Consider the following 23498-nt stretch of genomic DNA (forward strand, 5'->3'; position numbering starts at 1 on the left):
ATGCGTCTGCCATCAGTGAGGACAACGTTGCTGCCGTGCGGGCCATAGTTGAAGTGGACGCCAGTGTAACAATGGCCCAGTTAGAGAAGGAGAGAGGCATCTCATCCATCTCCATCTGCTTGATACTCCTCAAAAAGCTTGGCCTGCGCAAGATTTCTGCATGCTGAGTGGCACATCAGCAAACTCGAGAGCAGGAGGAGGCTCGGGTGGCAGTCACTCAAACTCTGTTTGGGATGTCATCAGTGGCGATGAATCCTGATCTACAGTTTCGACACTGGAGACTGGTGCGCCAACCAATGCCTGCAGCAAGTGCTGGTAGCCATTTCTAGGTGCTGTCCAAAAACTCGCACTCATGGTTCCCTTCTCCATCACGACAATGCACCTGCCCACAAGTCCAGGAAAGTGGCTGATTTTCTGGCCAATGAATGCATCCAGGGGCTTGGTCATCCGCTTCTTTGTGTTCCTACCAATCAAGCACAAAATGCATGGGATTTGTTTTGAATCACCAGAGGCTGCAGTGGAGACCTTTAACCAGCATGTAGATGACATACCTACTTCGGATGGTCCAGCCTCTTCACCAAGTGGTTTGAGCACATGCAACTTTGCATAGACTCCTCTGGCAAATACAGATGTGTCCCCGCTCAGCTATGCAACCACATGCATACTTATCTCGGGTGTAATCAGCATGCAGCACATTTGTGGGAGCGTGCACACCATGCAATCCTGTGGATCCCATGCAGCGTGCACACTAATTGCAGCAAATGTGCTGTGATTACCTGCTTCTGTGGGTAAGATGCAAAGGATCCATGGGTACTTTCAAAAAAATTTAATGTGCACTTTATTTGGAAATATAATTCACACCAGACTACCCAAGAATATTGCTGAACTGAAACAGTTTTATAAAGAGGAATGGTCCAAAATTCCCCCTGACCGTTGTGCAGGTCTGATATGCAACTATAGGATACATCTGGTTGAGGTTATTGCTGCCAAGGAGGGTCAACAGTTATTAAATCCAAGGGTTCACATACTTTGTCCACCCTGCACTGTGAATGTTTACATGGTATGTTCAATAAAAACATGAGAACGTATAATTGTTTGTGTGGTATTAGTTTCAGCAGACTGTGTTTGTCTATTGTTATGACTTAGATGAAGATCAGAACACATTTTGGGGGTCATTCCGAGTTGTTCGCTCGTTATTTTTTTCTCGCAACGGAGCGATTAGTCGCTAATGCGCATGCGCAATGTCCGCAGTGCGACTGCGCCAAGTAAATTTGCTATGCAGTTAGGAATTTTACTCACGGCTTTACGAGGTTTTTTCTTCGTTCTGGTGATCGTAATGTGATTGACAGGAAGTGGGTGTTTCTGGGCGGAAACAGGCCGTTTTATGGGAGTGTGTGAAAAAACGCTACCGTTTCTGGGAAAAACGCGGGAGTGGCTGGAGAAATGGAGGAGTGTCTGGGCGAACGCTGGGTGTGTTTGTGACGTCAAACCAGGAACGACAAGCACTGAACTGATCGCAGATGCTGAGTAAGTTTGGAGCTACTCAGAAACTGCTAAGAAGTGTCTATTCGCAATTCTGCTAATCTTTCGTTCGCAATTTTAATATGCTAAGATTCACTCCCAGTAGGCGGCGGCTTAGCGTGTGCAATGCTGCTAAAAGCAGCTTCCGAGCGAACAACTCGGAATGAGGGCCTTTATGACCAATTTATGAACAAATCCAGGAAATTCCAAATGGTTCACATACTTTTTCTTGCAACTATATATTACGAGGGGTATGCAATAAGTTTCCAGATGCACAAAAAGTATTATATTTCCAAATAAAGTGCACATTAAATTTTTTCAAATTACGAATGGATCCTTTGCATTTTACCCACAGAAGCAGGTAATCACAGCACATTTGCTGCAATTAGTGTGCACGCTGCATGGGATCCACAGGATTGCATGGTGTGCACGCTCCCACAAATGTGCTGCATGCTGATTACACCCGAGATAAGTATGCATGTGGTTGCATAGCTGAGCGGGGACACATCTGTATTTGCCAGAGGAGTCTATGCAAAGTTGCATGTGCTCAAACCACTTGGTGAAGAGGCTGGACCAATCCAAAGTAGGTATGTCATCTACATGCTGGTTAAAGGTCTCCACTGCAGCCTCTGGTGATTCAAAACAAATCCCATGCATTTTGTGCTTGATTGGTAGGAACACAAAGAAGCCAGGAAATTCCAAAGGGTTCACATACTTTTTCTTGCAACTGTATTGAAGGCAAACTTTGTACAGCTCTATACTGTCAGTCTTTTGGTTTGCACCTATTTAATGTGGTTGCACATAATGTAAGCGATAAACATAATAATGCTCTGGAAATGTATTGTAAATATAAGCTGTCTGTCAATAGCTCATCTATCAATAGCAGTAATTTCGGAATAAAAAGTTGAATCAACAGAAAGCATGTTTTACTTGTCTGCATTGGTTAGAAGTATTAGAAAACATTCACCATTATAAACATTGTCATTGGCATGATGTTTTTGAGTCTAATGGTTTTGTTTTATTTCTTGAGAATTACAAAGTTCAAGAGCTAGTCAACCCAGGGATTGCTGACATCACAATACGGCAGGACAAGAAGATTTTGGCTACGGGTGGCTGGGACTATCGTGTTCGTGTGTTTGGGTGGAAGAAAATGAAACCATTAGCTGTCCTACAGTACCATTCTGCATCTGTACACTGTGTGTCCTTTTCAGATCACATTATTCCTGAAGAAAGATTGCTGGCTGCTGGATCTAAAGATCAACGAATTAGCTTATGGTCAATATATCCACAAAGCTAAAGAAGCAATTAACACAAACTAATTTACTGTTTTGTTTTGTTTTTTGATTTTTTTTTGCTAGTTTTAATAAAATGTATATTAAAGTGAACAGCACTTATAAATACAATCTCCAAATCTTTGCAACTGCTTTGAGAACCCTATCCAGATAAAACAGGGATGTACATGCCTGTTATGTTTTTACTGTATGTAAGAATCTTTTAGAGCTCCTCTCATTCATCCTTGTACGTGACAGCATGAAGAGTGTCAGGTGTCAGTAAAGTGTGCCCGTTCCAACTGTTATCAAACTCCGCACATGTCACTCTGCCTCTATATTTTTACATTTTGTCACACTCTGAGGAGTTCGTTTAGCTTCTGTGTTTGCATACTTACTGTGATTACTCAGCCAACATACACAAAGGAAGTGATATTAAAGGAAAGCTCATTAAACCAATCTGTTACCACTAGTCTGCAGGTCTCAGGTCCACATGCTCTGAAATATTTGCAGGCCTCAATGAATTTTACAGACTGCATAGAAGTACAGTATAGAGTCACAAGCTTTATTGAAATACTGCATTTACCGTTTTGGAAACTATCCTTGTTTTCAGTGTAGGCTACATTTATATTTTAATAATTATTTGAAATTCAGATTGCTGCATTTTAGAAGGTAATATAGAGCACACTTACAGAGCTGAAGCTAATTTTAATTTAAATGTTTTTGACTAAGGTTTTTTTCCAGTAATGACACTAAGGGGGAGATTCAAATGTTTGAAAAGTCGGTCGGGTGTCTGTTTTTTCCTGTCTATTAGATAGGAAAAAACAGACTCCCAACTGACTTTTCAAACATTTGAATCTCCCCCTAAGAATTATGCGTAGATCTGCCATTTTACATTTCATAGTACTGATTGTGTTCTAGTTATAGAATCCAACTTGCTCATCTGCGGAAAGATGTCAAATTGATGTTTATTTTTAAAGCTTAGAGTTTTTCCCCTCATACGCCAACTTATATAATTACGTTTTAGTATGCAAGCACACTTTAAAATAAAGCTGCCATCATAATCTGACATCATTCGCAATACATCACAAACTATTTATGGTTGCTGCAGATATATCCTGTATTGTTATTGAGCTAATTAGGGTAATAAAGATAAAGTTGTGAAAGTGTGATAATGAGGGAGATTCAGCAGGTATTTTTGTCATTTTAACACTTATCTGAAAAATAGCTTTCTTCTCTTTTTTTTTTGTAATAGAACACATTTTTAATAAAATCTCATTATGTAGTTTTATTCTCAAAGGCGGTATAAGTGAATGTCATTTAAGTGAATGTCATTTTTCTGAAGGTATCAAAGCTTTCGTACATTTATAAAGCCATTGCAGGAAATGGGAACTCCAGCCGTTGCTAACACTTCCCAAAGTGCTGCTATCAGTCAGCGTTAATGATTTAAGTCATTTGCCTCAAGACTTTAACGTTATGAAAAGCTAGCAGTGTTTTCCATAGACCCGTAGTTTCACTTTCTGTACATGCATTAGCAGCATTTCTTGCCTACTATTTTGACAAGTCACAGACTTCATCCTCCGAGTTACAGTACATGTGGACAATGTTCCTGTTTACTGCAAATCTATATTGGAAATCAAGAGGTTCCTGTGAAGCTTTAAAATATGACCTGTAAGGGATAGCCAAAAATGGAGTCTGATCTATCTGATGAGAGGAAACGTCATCTGTACTTTATGTATCAGGCTGGTATAATTTTACTAACTTTTTTCCAGCATCATTCTGTGACTGTCTCTCTCATGATGGCAGCCTTTGAACATTTATGGGATGTTACAAATGAAGTCTGTGAAGAAACCTTCTGCGTTATTTGGATTTGAGAAGGTAGCACCATAAATCTAAAAAATGTTTGGATCATTGTGGCCAGTGATGGTGGGCTTTATTGGACAATGTTACAGCTTTCACAGGGGTTAGCTCCTATGTTACCATCAACAAATGATGTGCTATATGTTTATTTACTTTGCTCTTTTTTTTTTGCACAGAGGACATTTTTCAGCTGCTTTCCTTTTCCAAGACCAATAACATGGTAAAATAGGTCCTTGGAACCCTTGTGTAAAAAAATGTAATTTGTATGTAAAACTTCAGTTCCTTGGGCGTACTGCCAACCATGCAGTGTGCAGTTCCCAGACCAGATGGCAACATCAGTATTCCTTTGTGAACTGCAAACTTGCTCTGCTGAGCTACTGAGAAAGGGGTGTGCATTTGCTTCCAAAACATTTGGCTGGCCTTGCTCTGTTTATAAATTGTATTGCTTTTTAATTAAATAGACTTGCTGGATGGTGTTTTATTTGGATTTATGTTGAATACATCTTTTGAACACACTTCGTTTCCACTGCGTGGGCCTTACTCTTACAGAGCGCTGAAGTGCCCCATTGCTGCTTTCTTTACAGATGTCTCTAAATAGGTGTGTAGCCACAGGGATGTCTTGCTTGTTTAATAGAACAACAACTTATATATAAGTGGAAGAATAGTTATTTCTAGCTTGCTTTATCTCGTACTCTAGGTTTTATTGATTTACATAATGTCTATTCTATAACCATAGCTAATAATTATTGCAAAATATGTATTAAGACTGATAATTAGTAATGATAAAATGTGACTTTATATTTGGTAAAATACTTCATTTACTGGACTCATTTATACTTTCCTAAAACCAGTCACGTTTAGGATAGTGTGGAAAGTGACCGGATCATTACCAGCTTGGCTACAAAGTGGAGTACAAGCTCTTTTGTTAATATTAAAGTCAGATATTAATTGTAAAGGCTTTAATAAGGGATAGGGTTCCAATACTTCTGGGCAACATAGTGATCACTTGGAAGATGACTGCATACACAAACCAGTAGTGATCATCTTCTAGACATGCCTGATAATGAGGAGGTTGATTTTGAGCAGGCTATAATCAGGCTTTATACCTATTTTAATTACTGTAGGTTGACTAATAACATTATTACCTTATGTACACATATTACCCATAACATTAAAACCACTGACAGGTGAAATTAATAGCATTGATTATCTCATTAAAACGTCACCTGCCAAGGGGTGGGATATATTAGGCTGCAAATGAACAATCCGTTCTTGACGTTGATGTGTTAGAAGCAGGAAAAATGGGCAATCGTAAGGATGTGATCAACTTTGACAGTTGCCAAATAGTGATGGCTAGACGACTGGGTCAGAGCAACTCCAAAGCAGAAGGTCTCATGGGGGGCTGCTGTCCAAGAAAGGATAAGTGAACCGGCTCATGGGCACCCAAGGCTCATTGATGTGCATTGGGAGCGAAAGCTAGCCCATCCGGTCCGATCCCACTGAAGAGCTGCTGTAGCACAAATTGCTAAAAAAGTAAATTCTGGCTATGATAGAAAGGTGTAAGAACACATTACAGCTTTCTATTTAGCTGCATACTGCTCAGAGTGTCCATGCTGAACCCTGGTCACCGCCGAAAGCACTTACAATTGGCATGTGAGCAGCAGAACTGGACCATGGAACAATGGAAGAAGGTGGCCTGTTTTGATGTATCATGTTTTCTTTTACATCATTTGGACATAGTAACATAGTTAATGAGGTTGAAAAGAGGAAAATTGGCCATCGAGTTCAACCTGTATTATAATTCTTACAAAATTCTGTATTAAGCTAAGATAACTATAATGTCCCTGCTGAAGTGGTGTTTTAAGACTATTTAACAACTATGATTCGTGCTGTTTCCAAAATATAATTATTTTAAATGCTATATCCTTGGATATTTTTTTCAGGTAGAAATTTATGTAATCCATTTTTCAATGTATTTACTGAGTCCACCATTACTACCTTCTCTGGCAGAGTTTCCAAATCCTTATGGCCCTTACTGTGAAGAAACCTTTCCTACGTTGGGTACAAAATCTCTCCTCTAGCCTCAGAGGGTGTCTGCGTGTCCTGTGCAGAGTTCTCTCAATAAATAAATCAATCACCTGATAGCTCCATGTAATGTCCCTTTATATATTTAAAGATAATAATGTCTCCTCTTAGACGCCTCCTTTCTAGTGCATACATATTGCCTAGTAAGCCCTTCCTCGTAATCCAGTTCCTCTAACCGCTTAACCAATTTTGTAGCTCGCCTCTGAACTTTTTTGAGTTTCCAGATATATTTTTTTATAATGCTGTGCCCAGAAATGTACACAATATTCCAGGTGCGGACGTACCAATGATTTGTACAGTGGCAGTATCACACTCTCATCCTTTGTCTCAGTACCCCGTTTTATGCACGCTAACACCTTATTTGCCTTCTTTGCCATTGGGTACTGCTATTAGCCTATTAATGAGTACCACCAAATCTTTTTCCTCTACTGTTTCCCCAAGATTTTCCCCATTTAATATATAGGTTGCATGTTTATTCTTGGTCCCAAAGTGCATAACTTAAAAAAAAAAAAAAAACTAATTTAAATTTTTACTATATTGAACCTCATACTCAAGGTTCAAATTTCCCGTTTAAATAAGTCATTCTGTAGAGACTCAACATCTTCTTCCGAATTAATTACCCTACACAGTTAAGTATCGTCTGCAAATATTGACACTGTGCTTTTCAGACCTATTCCTAGGTCATTAATAAATATGTTGAACAGTAGTGGCCCGAGTACGGACCCTTCTGGTATTCCAGTAAATACTGATGCCCAGTTGGAGATCATCCCATTAAACCACCACATGCTGTTTCCTGTTATCCAGCCAATTACTTACTCAAATACAGATAGTTTTTTCCTAGACCAAGTTCCTTTAATTTGATAATCAGCCTCCTGTGAGACACTGTATCGAAGGCTTTCACAAAATCGAAATAGACCACATCCACTGCGTTTCCCTGGTCAAGATTGTCGCTCACTTCCTCATAGAAGCTAAGTTAGTTTGACATGACCTATTCCTCACAAACCCATGCTGGTTCTTACTAAGAACCTTAGTGGACTGCAGGTACTCCTGTATGCTATCTCTTAATATACCTTCCAATATTTTCCCCACTATAGATGTCAAACTTACCGGTCTACAGTTACCAGGATGAGGTTTTGATTCCCTTTTTAAATAATGGCACTACCTCAGCTATGCGCCAGTCCTTTGGTACCATGCCTGATGTAATTGACTCCTAGAAAATCAAGTATAAGGGTCTTTCTAGTTCTAGACATCTGAATGCGTGTACCTCATTTACCTGGGGAAGAGATGGCACCAGGATGCACTATGGGAAAAGGCAAGCCAATGGAGGCAGTGTTGATGCTCTGGCAATGTACTACTGGGAAACATTGGGTTCTGGCATTCATGTGGATGTTACTTTGACACATACCACCTCCCTAAACATTGTTGCAGACCAAGTACACCCCTTCATGGCGACCATATTCCCTGATGGCAGTGGCCTCTTTCCGCAGGATGGTGTGCCCTACCACACTGCAGGGATTGTTTCGGAATGGTCTGAATAACATGACAAAGTGTTTAGAGTGTTGACTTGGCCTCCAAATTCCCCATATCGCAATCCACTTAAGCATGGCTGAGACATTTAGGTCCCTCTTTGCAACTTACCAGACTTAAAGGATCTGCTGTCAACATCTTGATGCCAGATACCACAGGACATCTACAGAGATCTTGTGGAGTTCATGCCTTGACGAGTTTGAGCTGTTGTTTTTGAGCAAGTTGTTTTAGCGTTATGGCTGATGGGTGTGTATGACACAGCCAAGTGTTAGAAAAACTATGCTCCCCATGTAACAATATCAATACCTGCTAGCTTTTAGTTATAGCAGCTTCCAAATAAAGAGGCCGCTATTTAACATTAATGCTATGTATAGTTCAGGGCAGATATCTGCACATGCATTGGTATAACGACATCCTGCGGCTTCACACATGTGATGTCACCAAAAATTTTCATGAGTGTTTGAAAGCCAGGGTTTTCCATAGCAGAATTGGTATCAGCAAAAGTTATCACATGCATCTAATATTAAGGGTACTCTGAAGAATGATAAAATGGGTATTAGACCTACAAGGCCTCATTCAAAGTAGTAAATTTTGTTGGTGACCTGGGAACTGTTTCTAGAGCCTCTTTAATACATAAATATTCGGCTTGGACCCAGAACGATTAGCATGGGTTGAAGCCGGGGTTACCTCTTTTGTTACCGAGTTGTCACCCTTCACACCGGACACAGGTCTACCGACATTCAGTTGGTGCTTGGAGATAATCTCCCCTCCAAGCGCTACTGTCCCCAGCCAATCAGTTTTTTTTAAGTTACCCAGGTTGTACCTTTCAGACATAAGCCGGGTTGTCTACCCAGGTACAAGTCCCGGAAAAACCTTCCTAGCGAGAATGGTCGCGGACCCGGGACTCTCAATTTTCAAACATAAGCTGGACCCAGATTGATGCAAATTCACATGCAAAAATCTGAGTTTGTGATTTACAGTATGTCTGTAAGGGGTGTAAGGCTGGGTACACACTTAACAATCGGCACCCGTCTGCATCGGACAATATATTGGTCATATTGTCTAGTGTGTATTCACTGTATTGTTAACGATGCACAATATCTTTAGTTTTCACCTTGAAATTGAAAGATATTGTACTAGATGGCATGCACCTGGATGTGGGTGCATGCCGTCACTGACGAGAAGCAAACAGTATCGTTCAGTGGATCTTGCATGACGTCACATCTAATGTGCCATCGGCAGGGCCGTAACTAGGTGTGTGTGGAGGGGGCACCGCACATAGCGCTGCAGGGTAGGGGGCGCTGTTGGCGGCACTTGTCAAGATGCTGACATTATTATTATCCTTAATTTATATGGTGCCAGAAGGGATCCGCAGCACCCATTCCACAGTACATAATCAAATGAGCAAACAAGAAAACAGCACTTACAGTTCAAGACAGTATAGGACAGTTATGGAAAACTAGGGGTTAGGTGCCATCAAAGGGAGTATGGAGCAAAAGATAGTGTAAGTAAGAAAATACATACTCGGGATTCTAACCAATTGCCTGTGGCATTGCAGTCAGACACTATTCATTGAGCTATCTGCCCTTACATAGAAAGGTAGATAATTGTAAGGTAGACAATTCTAACTATTTGAAGCTTACTTTGTGAAAAAAATTTATCAGCATTGCGGCTAAGCAGAACTGTGTAGTGTGTAGTGTGTGGCTGCAAGGGATTGGATGTGTGGCTGCATACTACATAATTCAATTGCAATGCTGATTATTTTTTTACAAAGTACCAGTAGCTTCATATAGTATCATAGTTTTTATGCAGGATCAAATAGCTCAATGAGTAGGGTGTTTGATTAAAATTCAATAGGTTATAGGTTTGAATCCCGGGTATGGCAGTATATTGAAATGTGTTATTTAATAAAGGGTAGTGTAACTGAAGAACAACAAGCTTTCAAGTGCATGTAAGTAGTATAAATAGGATTTGTATCCAAATCCATTTTGTGTGTGTAATATATATTTATATATATATATATATATATATATATATATATATATGTGTATGGTTGTGTTTATATATATATATATATATATATATATATATATATTTACTGCCTGTGTTAGGGCAATTTTATATGCCATAATAGGCTGTGATATTATATTATTTTATTGCTGCAAATGTTCAAAATAAATTGCTGTATATTTTAATTTAGTTTTGCTTGGATGTACTCAGTGATATGTTTGATATTCTCATCCTTACCATACAAGGTGTTTGCACAATAAGTATTTAAAAAATAAGTTATAAGAATAGGCACCCCCTGAGAAACACCATTTAAATACCTTTTCAAACAGAACCATTCTTTGGGACCTTGCTGCTGTGTTGACTTAAAGCTAACAAACTAAAAGGAATGCTCCTTTCAGATATCCCTGTAAAACACCTTGGTCCAGGTGGAGCAAGTGTCTTCACCCCTGAGGAAGTGTGAAGTTGAGGAGACTTGCTCCACCTGGATGAAACACTTTGGGTATTCGTGGCTGGATGCTAACTCTTAGATAAGTGAAAAACCTTTTTTAACTGATGTACAAGCAACTACTAGCAGTCTTGAAGTGCTCCTAGACTGTTGTGGCTGTTATACATTAGGTGTGTTTTTCTATGTTTTTATGTATTTTGGATCTTCATTAAGTATATGAAAAAAAGCCCTGGTGGTGTCAGCAATACTGTGAGGATCATAAGGAAAAGAGTGTAAGATAAGCTGTTTTTGGTTGATCACATGGTACGGCTTCACTTATACCCTCATTTCACACTTGTGGTGACTATACTATGTTATTTGCACTAGGATGCACTCTTGTTTATTTTCTGTTACATGTATGTGTATATATATATATATATATATGTATAACACATGTGTTTCAAGGTATAATACATGATGTTAACATGAATGATAATTATAAACAATGTTGAAAATGATCACTGTTAGCATCAAGACAGGATTGGATCCTTTTTATTTTGTTTCTAAACACCTCTATATACATAAGTGCACAGTGACTTTCTGAACAAAATATGGGGTCTTTTCATAAAGCAGTGAAAACAGTGGAGAAGTGAAGCAGTGGAGAAGCTGCCCATGGCAACCAATCAGCTGCTTCGTATAATTTTATATCATGCAAATTAGAAATGTTACCTCAATGCTGATTGGTTGCCATGGGCATCTTCTCCAGTGCTTCACGCATTCTCTGGGATCAATCCTGTCATTCCCCTTCCCCAAGAGGTATGTGCCTTATGTCCGTATTGGAAAAATCGGGGGGAGAGGGTGTGGGGGGGGGGGGGGGATTTCTCTCTCTTTCACAGGGCACCAAAAAGTCTAGTTACGGCTCTGGCCATCGACAAGTGTATATCCAGCCTTAGGGTTCCTAGTCTATGGAAACCTGTTACTTTTGCACAGGCAAAGGGTGAAACGAACACTCCTGGGAAAATTATATAAAAACATCAGTATAGCATAGATTATAGTTTAGAAAGGACATGCATCCTTGTTAAACAGTATTGGGAAAGCTCATCTTAGAAATATGCTGAACTAATATATATATAACATACAAACAAGTCAAAATAGAATGTGGGAACTTTGAGTGAATAGCCAGGGGTCACCTAATCCCCCATAAACTTTCAAATCATAGTCATGATTTCAGTGGCGTAGGTTTGTCCCAGTTGCCCGGAGGCAAGATTAATATTGATGCCCTCATATCTAAATATATGCATGTATGTACATATTTACATTAAGTTGTCATTTATTTAAATCACGTTTCTTAGCATTCATACACAGGATTTGATCCCATGACTTGTTACACAGATGGCAGACACCTTACTGATCAAGCGATTTGCTCCTGCATAGCAAGGTGCAGATTCTAATTGTCAAGTCAAAACCATTGCAACGAGACAGATCTATGTAGTGTGCGGCCACACACTACATAGATCTTCTCAGTCACTCACAATACTGATTTCTCTGACAATTATTTTACACGTGTCATACCCAGGATTAGAACCCACAACCTATTACACTGAAAGCAGGCACCTTACTGATGGAGCTATTTGTACCTGTATGGGAAGCATGAGAATTGTAACTATATGCAGTTACGTGTAATTGTCAGAGAAGTAACTTCATATAGTTAGATTTCTCATACTTCCTATACAGGAACAAATAGCTCCATCAGTAAGTTACCTGCTTCCAGTATAATAGGTCGTGGCTTCTAATCCTGGGTATGACACTTTTAAAATGTGCATCTATAATAAAGTGACTTGTAAGGTGCAGGGACTAGTGGGGGAGGAGAATCGGCCACGAAAGATAGCTTTGGCTGTCAATTAACTTAATTGAATGGTGTCGCTAAACACGGAATGGGAGGAGAGGTGCCCCCCTACAGAGCAAGAGCCCGGCGACAGCCGACTCTGTTGCCTCCCACAGTTACGCCTCTGCATGAATATATATATATATATATATATATATATATTGCAACAGAAGTGTGTTGTGTCCTGAGGAAGGGGGTGCGTCCCCCGAAACGTTGACTTCAATAAATCTCACCTGGCTGTTTTTCACTAATATTGTGCAAGTCTCCGAGTGCCGCCTGTATCTTCTGCCTATATATCTATTATATATATACAGGTTGAGTATCCCATATCCAAATATTCCGAAATACGGAATTTTTTTAATGAGACTGAGATAGGGAAACCTTTATTTTCTGATGGCTCAATGTACACAAACTTTGTTTAATACAAAAAGGTATTAAAAATATTGTATTAAATGACCTTTAGGCTGTGTGTATAAAGTGTATATGAAACATAAATGAATTGTGTGTATGTACACAAACTTTATTTCATGCACAAAGGGGGTAATTCCAAGTTGATCGCAGCAGGAAATTTTTTAGCAGTTGGGCAAAACCATGTGCACTGCAGGGGGGCAGATATAACATTTGCAGAGAGAGTTAGATTTGGGTGGGTTATTTTGTTTCTGTGCAGGGTAAATACTGGCTGCTTTACTTTTACACTGCAATTTAGATTGCAGATTTAACTCACCACACCCAAATCTAACTCTTTCTGCACATGTTATATCTGCCTCCCCTGGAGTGCACATTGTTTTGCCCAACTGCTAAAAAAATTCCTGCTGCGATCAACTTGGAATTACCCCCAAAGTTATAAAAAATATTGCCTAAAATGACCTTCAGGCTATGTGTATAAGGTGTATATTAATCATAAATGAATTCTGTGCTTAGACTTTGGTCCCATCACCATGATATCTCATTATGGAGTGCAATTATTCCAAAATACGTCAAAATCCGACATCCAAAATACTGCTGGTCCCAAGCATTTTGGATAAGGGATACTCAACCTGTATATATATATATATATATATATATATATATATATATATATATATATATACACACTGCATGCATGTGTGTGTGTGTGTGTGTATGTATGTATGTATATATATATATATATATATATAAAAATATGTATATATCTAATTGAATCTCATTGATTAGTAAAAAGAACATTTATTCGTCTTTCATTCCTACATGAGGTCATTGATATTATTTTATCTGACACATAATAAAGAATCGCTAAATAACTTTCATGCATTGGGAACAGCCGCAGTAACATGAGAATGCTTCGGCTCTCATGCGATACTATTTATACAGAAATAGAAATTAACTATTAGCATACAGTTGCAAGAAAAAGTATGTGAACCCTTAGGCATTTCCTGGATTTGTGCATAAATTGGTCGTAAAATGTGTTCTGATCTTCATCTAAGTCACAACAATAGACAAACACAGTCTGCTGAAACTAATACCACACAAACAATTATATGTTCTCATGTTTTTATTGAACACATCATGTAAACATTCACAGTTCATTTGGTACTTTTAATAGTAATTTTAATGCAGAATCCTTTTAAACTATCCAGGGTTTGCGTTTGATATTCCTTTAAACAGTAGTAACATCAAGTCATTCAGATTGTTAGTCATCTAAATAATTAATTTTTCATTGAATCATTGAATGGTTCATCCTCTAGACTACTTTCAGAATACTGCTCATTGTCCTGTTCTAATCCCAAATGAAGCCTTTTTCCATGGGTTTTAATGGCATGCAGACTTGGCATCACACTAAATGAAGACATTGAATTGTGCCTGCATTATCTCAAGAGTGCATCTGTTTTGAACTATCTTTCTCCAGCAGGGAGGAAAAGGGAACTGAAGTGAAAAATTTGTGCTGAAATAAAAGAAACGTGTGCGAGTGCCAATAAATGGCAGTGTCTTTAATATCTCCTAACATAATGCATCTTGCCTTTTCTTTTGCTGATACTTGTGAGCCTTGATAAATAACATTTAACAAACCCTCCAATGGTTACAAACCACTTTTTAAACCGCTATTGCAATTATATTTGCTAAATTAATTGTTAATGAAATGAAAAAATAAAAATCACTTCTATTGTTTTGACACAATAGTAAATGAAGAGGGTCGATAGCAGATATGTTTATAAGGAAAAAAAATGTGTTTTGTGATTTCTCTATCCCCAGCTAGTCACACATTGGTTGAAAAAGCAGGACTCCCTTTTATTTTGGTTTGTGAATGGCCTACACAATTCTTTTTCAATGGGAATCTGATATTCATGTATGGATTTTGGCATATTCATCTATTCCGTAGTGTCACAGATTTTAGAACATATTCAGCATGTAATTATTTACTTTAATAAGACGAAGATTTAATGGCACATTTTATAGCATTAATTGGCACTAATGGTTGTAAAAATATTGCATACTTTCACTGTCTTTTGCATAGATATTAAGCAGAAAACTTTACTTATATAGCTGTGATTATTCTACTGATTGCAGATTTCCACCTAGATGACAATACAGTAATTATAGTGAGGACCTACAGTATATCAGTAGCGAAAAGGCAACTCTGCAGGATTCATTTCTGTGTTTACATGCACTAACTAATTTTATTTTTCACTTTATTTTCAAGTATCCATTTTTACCATGTTGTTTAAAGGAAAATCTAATGTTTTACATTCTTTTGGAACTTTTTATAAAATAAAGTTTTGGTTTGTTTTATATGTGTTTAGTTTATTCTATGCCATTACTTCGTAGTAATTGTACTAAGAAAAAGCTGTACAAATATATAGGTTTCCGTAAAAAATGTGTTTCCAGTCTCTTATTGTGTTTATTTGTTATAAACTCAGTAGTTTATTAATTGAAATAAATATATAATATATATAGTTATTATTTGATAGCAGTAAGAAATTCTATCATGTATTTTAGAAAGATGTGATATATAAATGCCCTGTAGGGGGTGCCTTTCCATCATCTACTAACACAGGAAGCTGAATATTTTGTAAAATTTAAAATCTATATATAGAGTTTTGTGTTAATGGTGTTAGAATTGACGACTACTTCTTTGCACTTAGATTTAGAAATAAATTAAATCTGTTAATCTGAATCTCTAAAAACCGACTAGGAAAAAGTGTTCTTATAGGTTATACAATTTTATAAATAGAACTTACTTTCTAGCTTGATTTTCATATTTTGTAAAAAGACATTTTAATGGAAAAGTTTCTGTTTAATATTTATTCATAGACAATTTGCATATTTGTGATAAGGCCCAGCGTTTGATGTTTTTTGGCCAGTGCAGTATTGTGTTCATTTTTTTTTTTTTGTGCTTTGTTTTACAAGTGGTGATTATTGAAACATAGACTGTTGTCATTTTTTATCTTTCATTTTTGTTTAAAAGATGTATCTTTGAAATAATTTTTTTTTTAAAAATCATATAAAAATATAATACTCCCTCACCTAATTGAAAAATGAAATGCCACAGTAGTGTTTAGTGCAAACAAAACCAGGCAAAGCATGAAAATAAATAACTATTAATTAAATAACTATTATTAACAATACATTTACTTAGAAAATAATTGCAGATTATAATGTTTATAGTGAATTTCCACTTTAATTTTTGTTCACTTTAACCGCTTAACTTTTTTTTTTTTAACAAAAAGCGCTCAGAAATGGTCAGGTTTTTTTTATTATTTAATAAAGTTTAAAAAAAGTCCCCCATTGTAAAATTACTTTTCACCCCCCATCAGAAATAGCCTCCCTCCCCCCAGTGACAAAAGATCCTGAGCGTTTCAACACTCACCTCTCCAGTGGTAATAGATCCCAGTGGCAGAGCCCCCACCATCACCCCAAGTGTTACTGGGCTCCCACTGTTTAGTGCTCCCCTTATGTGTCTCTATACATTTATTTTTAATCCCCCCCCCCAAAAGAAATGTAAATATTTTTATTGGCCAGCATATATACCCCCTATTACTTCATTCCCCCCCTCATAGCCCTACCCCCTCACAGCAGTGTGTGGGGCAGGGGGACTGATTATCAGACTCCCTGCTACAGCTGATCTCTGCACACGCACAGCATTCTGGGGCACGATTTCGGGAGTTATGTTGATGGTCACAGACCACAACATCACTCCCAGGGGGCTGTAATTTTCTGCTCAGTCAGCATGTGTATGGATACTGCTATTTAAATATGTAAGCTCTCACAAGCAAAGCCCTCAACTGCTTATCCTTCTCTTACTTAAACCATTCTCGACGGCACCTAATTCCGCAGTTTTTTGCCACCCTGATACTTATGTCAGTGTTTCGTTAACCTGTACTTGTCCTATATTGTCTTCAACTGTAAGTTACTATTGTATTGATTTTTCATTTATGTGCTCTGTAATTGGGTGCTGCGGATCCCTTGTGGCGAAATATAAATAATGCATAATAAGAATAATAAAGCAGGTAGGCAGATGCCTGGGAATTGCATAAGCACAATTCAGTGGGAGAATGGAGCAAAGACTTAACAGAAATGGCATAGAAAGTTCTATCTTTGCTAGCATGAGTTTATTATTAATGGCAACACTGCTTGTTTTCTCATTAACAACAGTGTTAAAATTGCGCCACTGCCTCATACCATCCAGTCAGCAGCAGTTCTGTCGTCAAGAACAAATCATTGATGAAGAGCGCTAATGAAATGTGACAGCTTGTGTCACGAACACAATGACTACAGTTAGCTACCTTACATACAGGTATGAGTACAATAATGATGGCAAAATAGCTAATCATAATCCATTTCTCATTGTCACAGAGATACATTGGCAGCCGATGACCCAACATCTTGGTTTCATGAATCCTGCCATTACACTCTTGTGAAAGAATCAGTACATGACTGCTTTAATCTATTCTTTCAACTGCGTTGGTGCTGTAATAGAGTAGTTATGGGTTTTTGCAGATTGGGTCCTCTGATACAATATTTGAGTGCCACTGGATACCTAAACTTAATATGTCTAATATATGGAACAGTGTAGATCTCCAAGTATGGCACAGGCTATACAACATCCCAGACAAAAATGGATTTCAAGGTAATTTATTCTATAGAGTAACCAAATGTTACATTTCATTGAACAAATACTAGAGAAGATGAAGGCTATAAGACCATCTCCAAGTATATTGATGTTTCTGTTGTTACAGTTGCCAATAATACTAAGAAGTTTAAAGTCCATGAGACTGTAGCCAACCTCCCTCGACATGACTACAGTATGAAATTAACCCCACATTAAACAGAAGTAAGGATGGTAGAAAAAGCGCTAAGGAAAACTTCCTAAGAGATGCAAGCTGAACTCCAAGGTAAAGGTACGTCAGTGTCTGATTGCACCATCCGATGGTTCTTAACTGCCATCAAAATCTGTTTCTATGAGCAGCAGAGGGCTTCTTGGAACTAAACCCATGGGGACTCCACTTTTGAAAGAAAAAGGTATGATCCTCTTGGCGCTGCCGGTTTACACCTGAGCAGCTGTGTTGGGAGGGTGTCAGCCCTCCTAACACAGCGCTATAGTTAAAAACATTGTACAATTCTAAAAAAATTCATTAGAGATGTGCGGCTTGATATATATATTGAAAAATATTTTTCTGCAGCGGGGTACACTGGTATTCCACAGGGATTAACATTGGGGGTGTAGATTTGGATCTTGATCCGAGGCACCAACAGGCTAAAGCTTTGAATGTTCCGAGGATGCACTGCACCGCCTCTATATCCCCGCCTCCAGGCACTGGAGCTCAGTTTGAAAGTGGGTGCTAACAGGGAGAGGGCTGCGCTAGGCAGCCCTAATAAGAGCTTTTCTTCAAGAAGAAAGAAGACTTCAAGAGCCGCAGCACAGGCACTAGTTGCTGGATGTCACTGACATTCCGTGCTGCGACTCCATCACCTCCCGCAGCGGCGCTGTATACTCCCGCGCCCTGGTTGCTGGGCACTTACAGCGGATGCGCTCCGGTCATCTCAGGCACACGTACTGCCTCTGCTCATTTTGTCCGGTACTGTGTTTGTCTGGCTATATTGTACTGTTACGCCCTTAGGCTACGTTCCCAATAATGTCTGTTGCACATGGTGGGAAATCTGTGGACGCTCCTGCGTCATGCAGTGCTGACGCCATGGCTTTACCTGAGGAAAATATTTCAGCTGAGGGTCCTGGTACTGGGTGTTCTGCAGCACCAGTGACACACCAAGAACCACCTTGGGCTGCTTTTTCTAATCTGCTGACTACGCTGGTAACAAGACTTACGCCCCCTGTGGGACCTCCTGTGCCATTATAGCCACATATTGTCCCTATAGTTAATCCGCCATGGGCGGATACTCTGTCAACTCAGTTACAGAAATTAAATCAGTCCTTGGTTAAACAAAAACCTAACCCTTGCCCTCCTAGGACCAAAGGGTCATCAAAGCGGGCCATCTCTTCCTCACAATCCACGTATGTTTTGGATACTTTATCCGATGAAGATGGGGAATATACTGATCCATCAGACACTGATTCAGCTGCTTCTGATGAGGAATCTACAACACAGGTTGATGTTCCTGACCTAGTGGATGCTATCAAACTGATTCTTCATATTGATGATGAGATTGACCCTCCTGATACGTCTAAGAAACCTGATAAGTTCAAAAGTCAGAAGGTTACTAAATTAGTCTTACCACATTCTGACCATTTAATTGACATACGTCAGGAATCCTGGGAGTCTCCAGGAAAGAAATTTTCCCTGTCTAAAAAGATGCTAGCTCGTTATCCTATCTCTGCAGAGTTAAGTAACAAGTGGGAAACCCTGCCACCAGTGGACTCACGTATAGCCCCTCTTGTGGTGTCATCTACTCTGCCTGTCACCATCATCACCTCTCTGAAGGAACCGACGGATAAGCGTGTGGAGGGCTGCTTGAAGTCTATTTACACTCTTGCAGGTGCTGTACATAGACCCACTATGGCAGCCTCTTGGGCTGCAAAAGGTATTAAAGCCTGTGTACAAGCAGTTGAGGCAGAGCTACCTCTGAATTTTCCTGATAATGCCAGACAATGTCTATCATATATTACCACAGCCTCTCATTACATTCAGGAGGCGGCCTCTGATGCTGGTATTATGGCGGCCAAAGTGTCTACTACGTCCATCTTGGCTCGCCGGATTCTGTGGTTACGGTCCTGGTCAGTGGACCTGGAGTCTAAGAAGACCTTGGAGGTGCTTTCTTTTAAGGGAGATATACTGTTTGGGGAAGATCTAAACAAGATTGTGACTGACTTGGCGTCTGCCAAAACTGCATGTCTCCCAAGTAATAATCCTTCGGCTCCAAAGGCTAAGAGTACCACCTTTTGTTTCTTTCGACTTCCAGGTAAAGCAAAGGGTCAGGCGTACCCGAGACAAGCTTGCACTTCCAAAACCTCTAAGCCCAAACCTAAACATTCTTGGGCGCCCGAAAGCTTGCTTCCAAATCAGACAAGCCTGCTGCATGACGGGGCGTGCCACCACGTGGGAAACCCCAGGGTAGGGGGCCCACTTCTGCGGTTCGCCCAGGTATGGTTACAGACCACTCCAGATGCCTGGGTGAGGAAAGTCGTCTCTCACGGATACGCCATCTTTCTCAAGACACATCCCCCTCGCCAGTTTTGCTCGACGGTTATCCCTTTGGATCCGTTAAAAGCAAAAACTCTACATTTGGTTATACAATCCCTCCTGGACACAGGAGTGATAGTGCTGGTGCCTCAGTCTCAGAGAGGCAGGGGGTACTATTCAACATCAGGCTGTTCCTAGTTCCGAAGCCGAATGGATCCTCCTGGCCCATTCTCAACCTCAAATCTTTGAACAAATTTGTGACGGTATCTAAATTCCACATGGAAACTCTTTGCTCTATTGTTCTAGCTTTGGATCCCAAGGACTATATAATATCCCTGGACATACAGGATGCTTACCTACACATACCGATTGCCATGTCGCATCAGCAATATCTGCGGTTTGCTATTGGCAACCTACATTATCAATTCCAGGCCTTGCCTTTTGTACTGACCACGGCTCCGTGGATCTTCACCAAGGTCATTGCAGTCATGACAGCCATTCTCCGTCGTCAAGTTGTCAGGATCCTGCCATATCTGGACGACTTGCTGATCCTGGTGAACTCCCCAGAGGTTCTCATCCGTCATCTGGAACTGACGATCAATTCCTACAAGCCCACGGGTGGCTCATCAATTGGAAGAAATCCTCGATGGTCCCTGCTCAGGGCATGGTGCACCTGGGGGCATTACTGGACACACACAACCAACGTTTGTTCTGGTCTCCAGAAAAGGTCCTGAATCTTCAGGACAGGATAAGATGCTTCCTCTCTCCCCCAGGAGTGTCGATACACTCGGCGATGCTAGTACTAGGCCTCATGGTGTCAGCTTTCGACATAGTAGAGTACGCTCAATTTCACTTTCACCCTCTGCAGAAGCTAACCCTTGCCAAGTGGGACGGCATGCCCCATCGGATCAGCTCTCACATGATTTCCTTGACTCCGGAAAATTGTCTGTCACTGGGCTGGTGGCTACAGGACCGAAAATTGAGCAGTGGTCGTCCCTTCTGGATCTCGAACTTGGTCCTCCTAATGACGGATGCCAGTCTGTGGGGTTGGTACACGGTGTTGGAGCAACACTCTCTACAGGGTCAGTGGACCAAGGAGGAATCTCTCCTCCTGATAAATATTCTGGAGTTGTGGGCAGTGTTCAATGCTCTGAAACTGGCCCTGCCTCTGGTAAAGAACAGACGTGTTCAAGTACAGTCAGACAACGACACCACGGTGGTGTACATAAATCATCAAGGCGGCACTCGAAGCTGCATGGCTATGATGGAAGTGTCAAAAATCCTTCGTTGGGCGGAACGCCATCTGCCAGCAATATGGGCAGTGTTCATTCTGGGCGTCCTAAACTGGGAAGCAGAATTCCTCAGTTGCCAGGATGTGTACGCCGGAGAGTGGAGTCTTCATCCGGATGTCTTTCAACTCCTAGTGGACAAGTGGGGCCTACCAGACGTAGACCTGATGTCGTCTTGACACAATCACAAGTTTCCGGTCTTTGGAGCAAGGACAAGGGATCCTCAAGCAGCGTTCGTGGATGCACTGGCAATTCCATGGAACTTTTGGCTGCCGTACGTGTTCCCTCCAGTGTCACTCCTACCCAGGGTAATTCGGAAGTTCAAGCAAGAAGAAGGAATACTACTTCTAATCGCTCCAGCGTGGCCCAGACGGAATTGGTTCGCAGACCTGCAGGGTCTCTGGATAGAGTGCCCTCTTCTACTTCTTCAATGGCCAGACCTCCTCTTTCAAGGCTTTTGTGTCTACCAGGATCTGTCTTGACTGGCTTTGACGGCGTGGCTCTTGAAGCTTCACTCCTAAGGGACAAAGGTTTCTCTGAGGTGGTCATTCAAACTATGTTGAAAGCCGTAAACCGGCTTCGGCTCGGATTTAGTATAGGGTCTGGAATTCTTACTTCACCTTGTGTGCTAATAAGAATTACGATGCATACGAGTTCAGTACTGCCAAACTTTTGGCTTTTCTGCAACAAGGCCTGGACTTCGACCTTCGTCTGGCCTCCCTCAAGGTGCACATTTCTGCATTGTCGGTATGGTTTCAGAGAAAAATTGCGTCTCTGCCTGACGTTCATACTTTCACTCAGGGTGTTTTACGGATTCAGCATCCCTATGTCCCTCCTGTGGCTCCATGGGATCTGTCGGTTGTTTTGAATGCCTTACAAGAGTCTCCATTTGAACCTCTCGAGTCTGTGGACCTTAAATGGCTTACGCTTAAGGTCTTGTTTTTGCTGGCTGTTGCCTCTGCTAGAAGGATGTTGGACTTAGGTGCTTTGTCCTGTCATTCACCCTTTCTGATTTTTGACCATGCGGTTCTTCGAACTCGCCCGGATTATCTACCAAAGGTGGTGTCATCTTTCCACCTTAACCAAGAGATTGTGGTTCCGGCCTTTATCTCTCCTGGTTTGTCCTCCAACGAGTGTTCTTTGGATGTGGTATGGGCTCTCCATATATATGTGTAGAGAACTGCCTCTATCAGGAGGTCTGATTCTCTTTGTCCTTTTTGGTTTTCACAAACGTGGCTGGCCTGCAAATAGGCAAACTTTGGCCAGATGGATTAGAATGGTGATTGCACAAGCTTATGCGCAGGCTTTACTCCCAGCTCCTGCTGCTATCAAGGCCCATTCTACTCGATCTGTTGGACCTTCTTGGGCGGCCCGCCGCGGCACATCCCAAGAACAATTGTGCAAGGCGGCTATGTGGTCCTCTGTGAACACGTTCATCAGGGTCTATGCCTTTGATACTTCCGCCTCCCAGGATGCTTCCTTTGGACGCTGGGTTCTTGTGCCCGCTACAGTGCGTCCCCTCCCATGAGGAATTACTTTAGGACATTCCCAATGTTATTCCCTGTGGAATACCAGTGTACCCCGCTGCAGAAAAGGAGATTTATGGTAAGACCTACCATTGTTAAATCTCTTTCTGCGAGGTACACTGGATTCCACAGGGCGCCCACCCTAACGCACTTATCTTCTTTGGGTTTGTAGGCATTAGTTGCTGGTACCTTCTCCTGTCGTGAGAATGTGGTTCTCTGTGGCTAACGACTATAGTCTCTCTTACCTGCTACTGCATTGGACTGGTTAACAAAACTGAGCTCCAGTTCCTGGAGGTGGGGATATAGAGGAGGTGGCGCAGTGCATCCTGGGAACAGTCAAAGCTTTAGTCTGTTGGTGCCTCGGATCAAGAACCAAATCTACACCTCCGATGTTATTCCCTGTGAAATCCAGTGTACCTCGCAGAGAGAGATTTAACAATGGTAAGTCTTACCATAAATCTCCTTATTTCATTCATAAAACACATACACA

The 23498-nt window shown here is 40.5% G+C and overlaps 1 protein-coding gene and 1 long non-coding RNA gene across 4 annotated transcripts in view; both read left to right on the plus strand.

Moving 5' to 3' along the window:
• Positions 1 to 3967, plus strand: part of GNB1L (G protein subunit beta 1 like) — a 122215-nt gene extending 118248 nt beyond the window's left edge. For all 3 annotated transcript variants that reach the window (XM_063964753.1, XM_063964752.1, XM_063964751.1), the window contains one exon: positions 2552 to 3967. In XM_063964753.1, coding sequence (XP_063820823.1) covers positions 2552 to 2818 — 267 coding nt within the window. In that variant the 3' untranslated portion in view covers positions 2819 to 3967. The remainder of the gene's footprint in view (positions 1 to 2551) is intronic.
• A 13266-nt stretch (positions 3968 to 17233) lies between these two features.
• The window catches only part of LOC135067339 (uncharacterized), a 50612-nt gene continuing 44347 nt past the window's right edge, over positions 17234 to 23498 (plus strand). Inside the window, exons 1-2 of the long non-coding RNA XR_010253608.1 lie at positions 17234 to 17351; positions 17794 to 17955. This is a non-coding gene — a long non-coding RNA (uncharacterized LOC135067339). The remainder of the gene's footprint in view (positions 17352 to 17793; positions 17956 to 23498) is intronic.

The sequence above is a fragment of the Pseudophryne corroboree genome, chromosome 1 (assembly GCF_028390025.1).
Source record: "Pseudophryne corroboree isolate aPseCor3 chromosome 1, aPseCor3.hap2, whole genome shotgun sequence".
NCBI lineage: Eukaryota > Metazoa > Chordata > Amphibia > Anura > Myobatrachidae > Pseudophryne > Pseudophryne corroboree.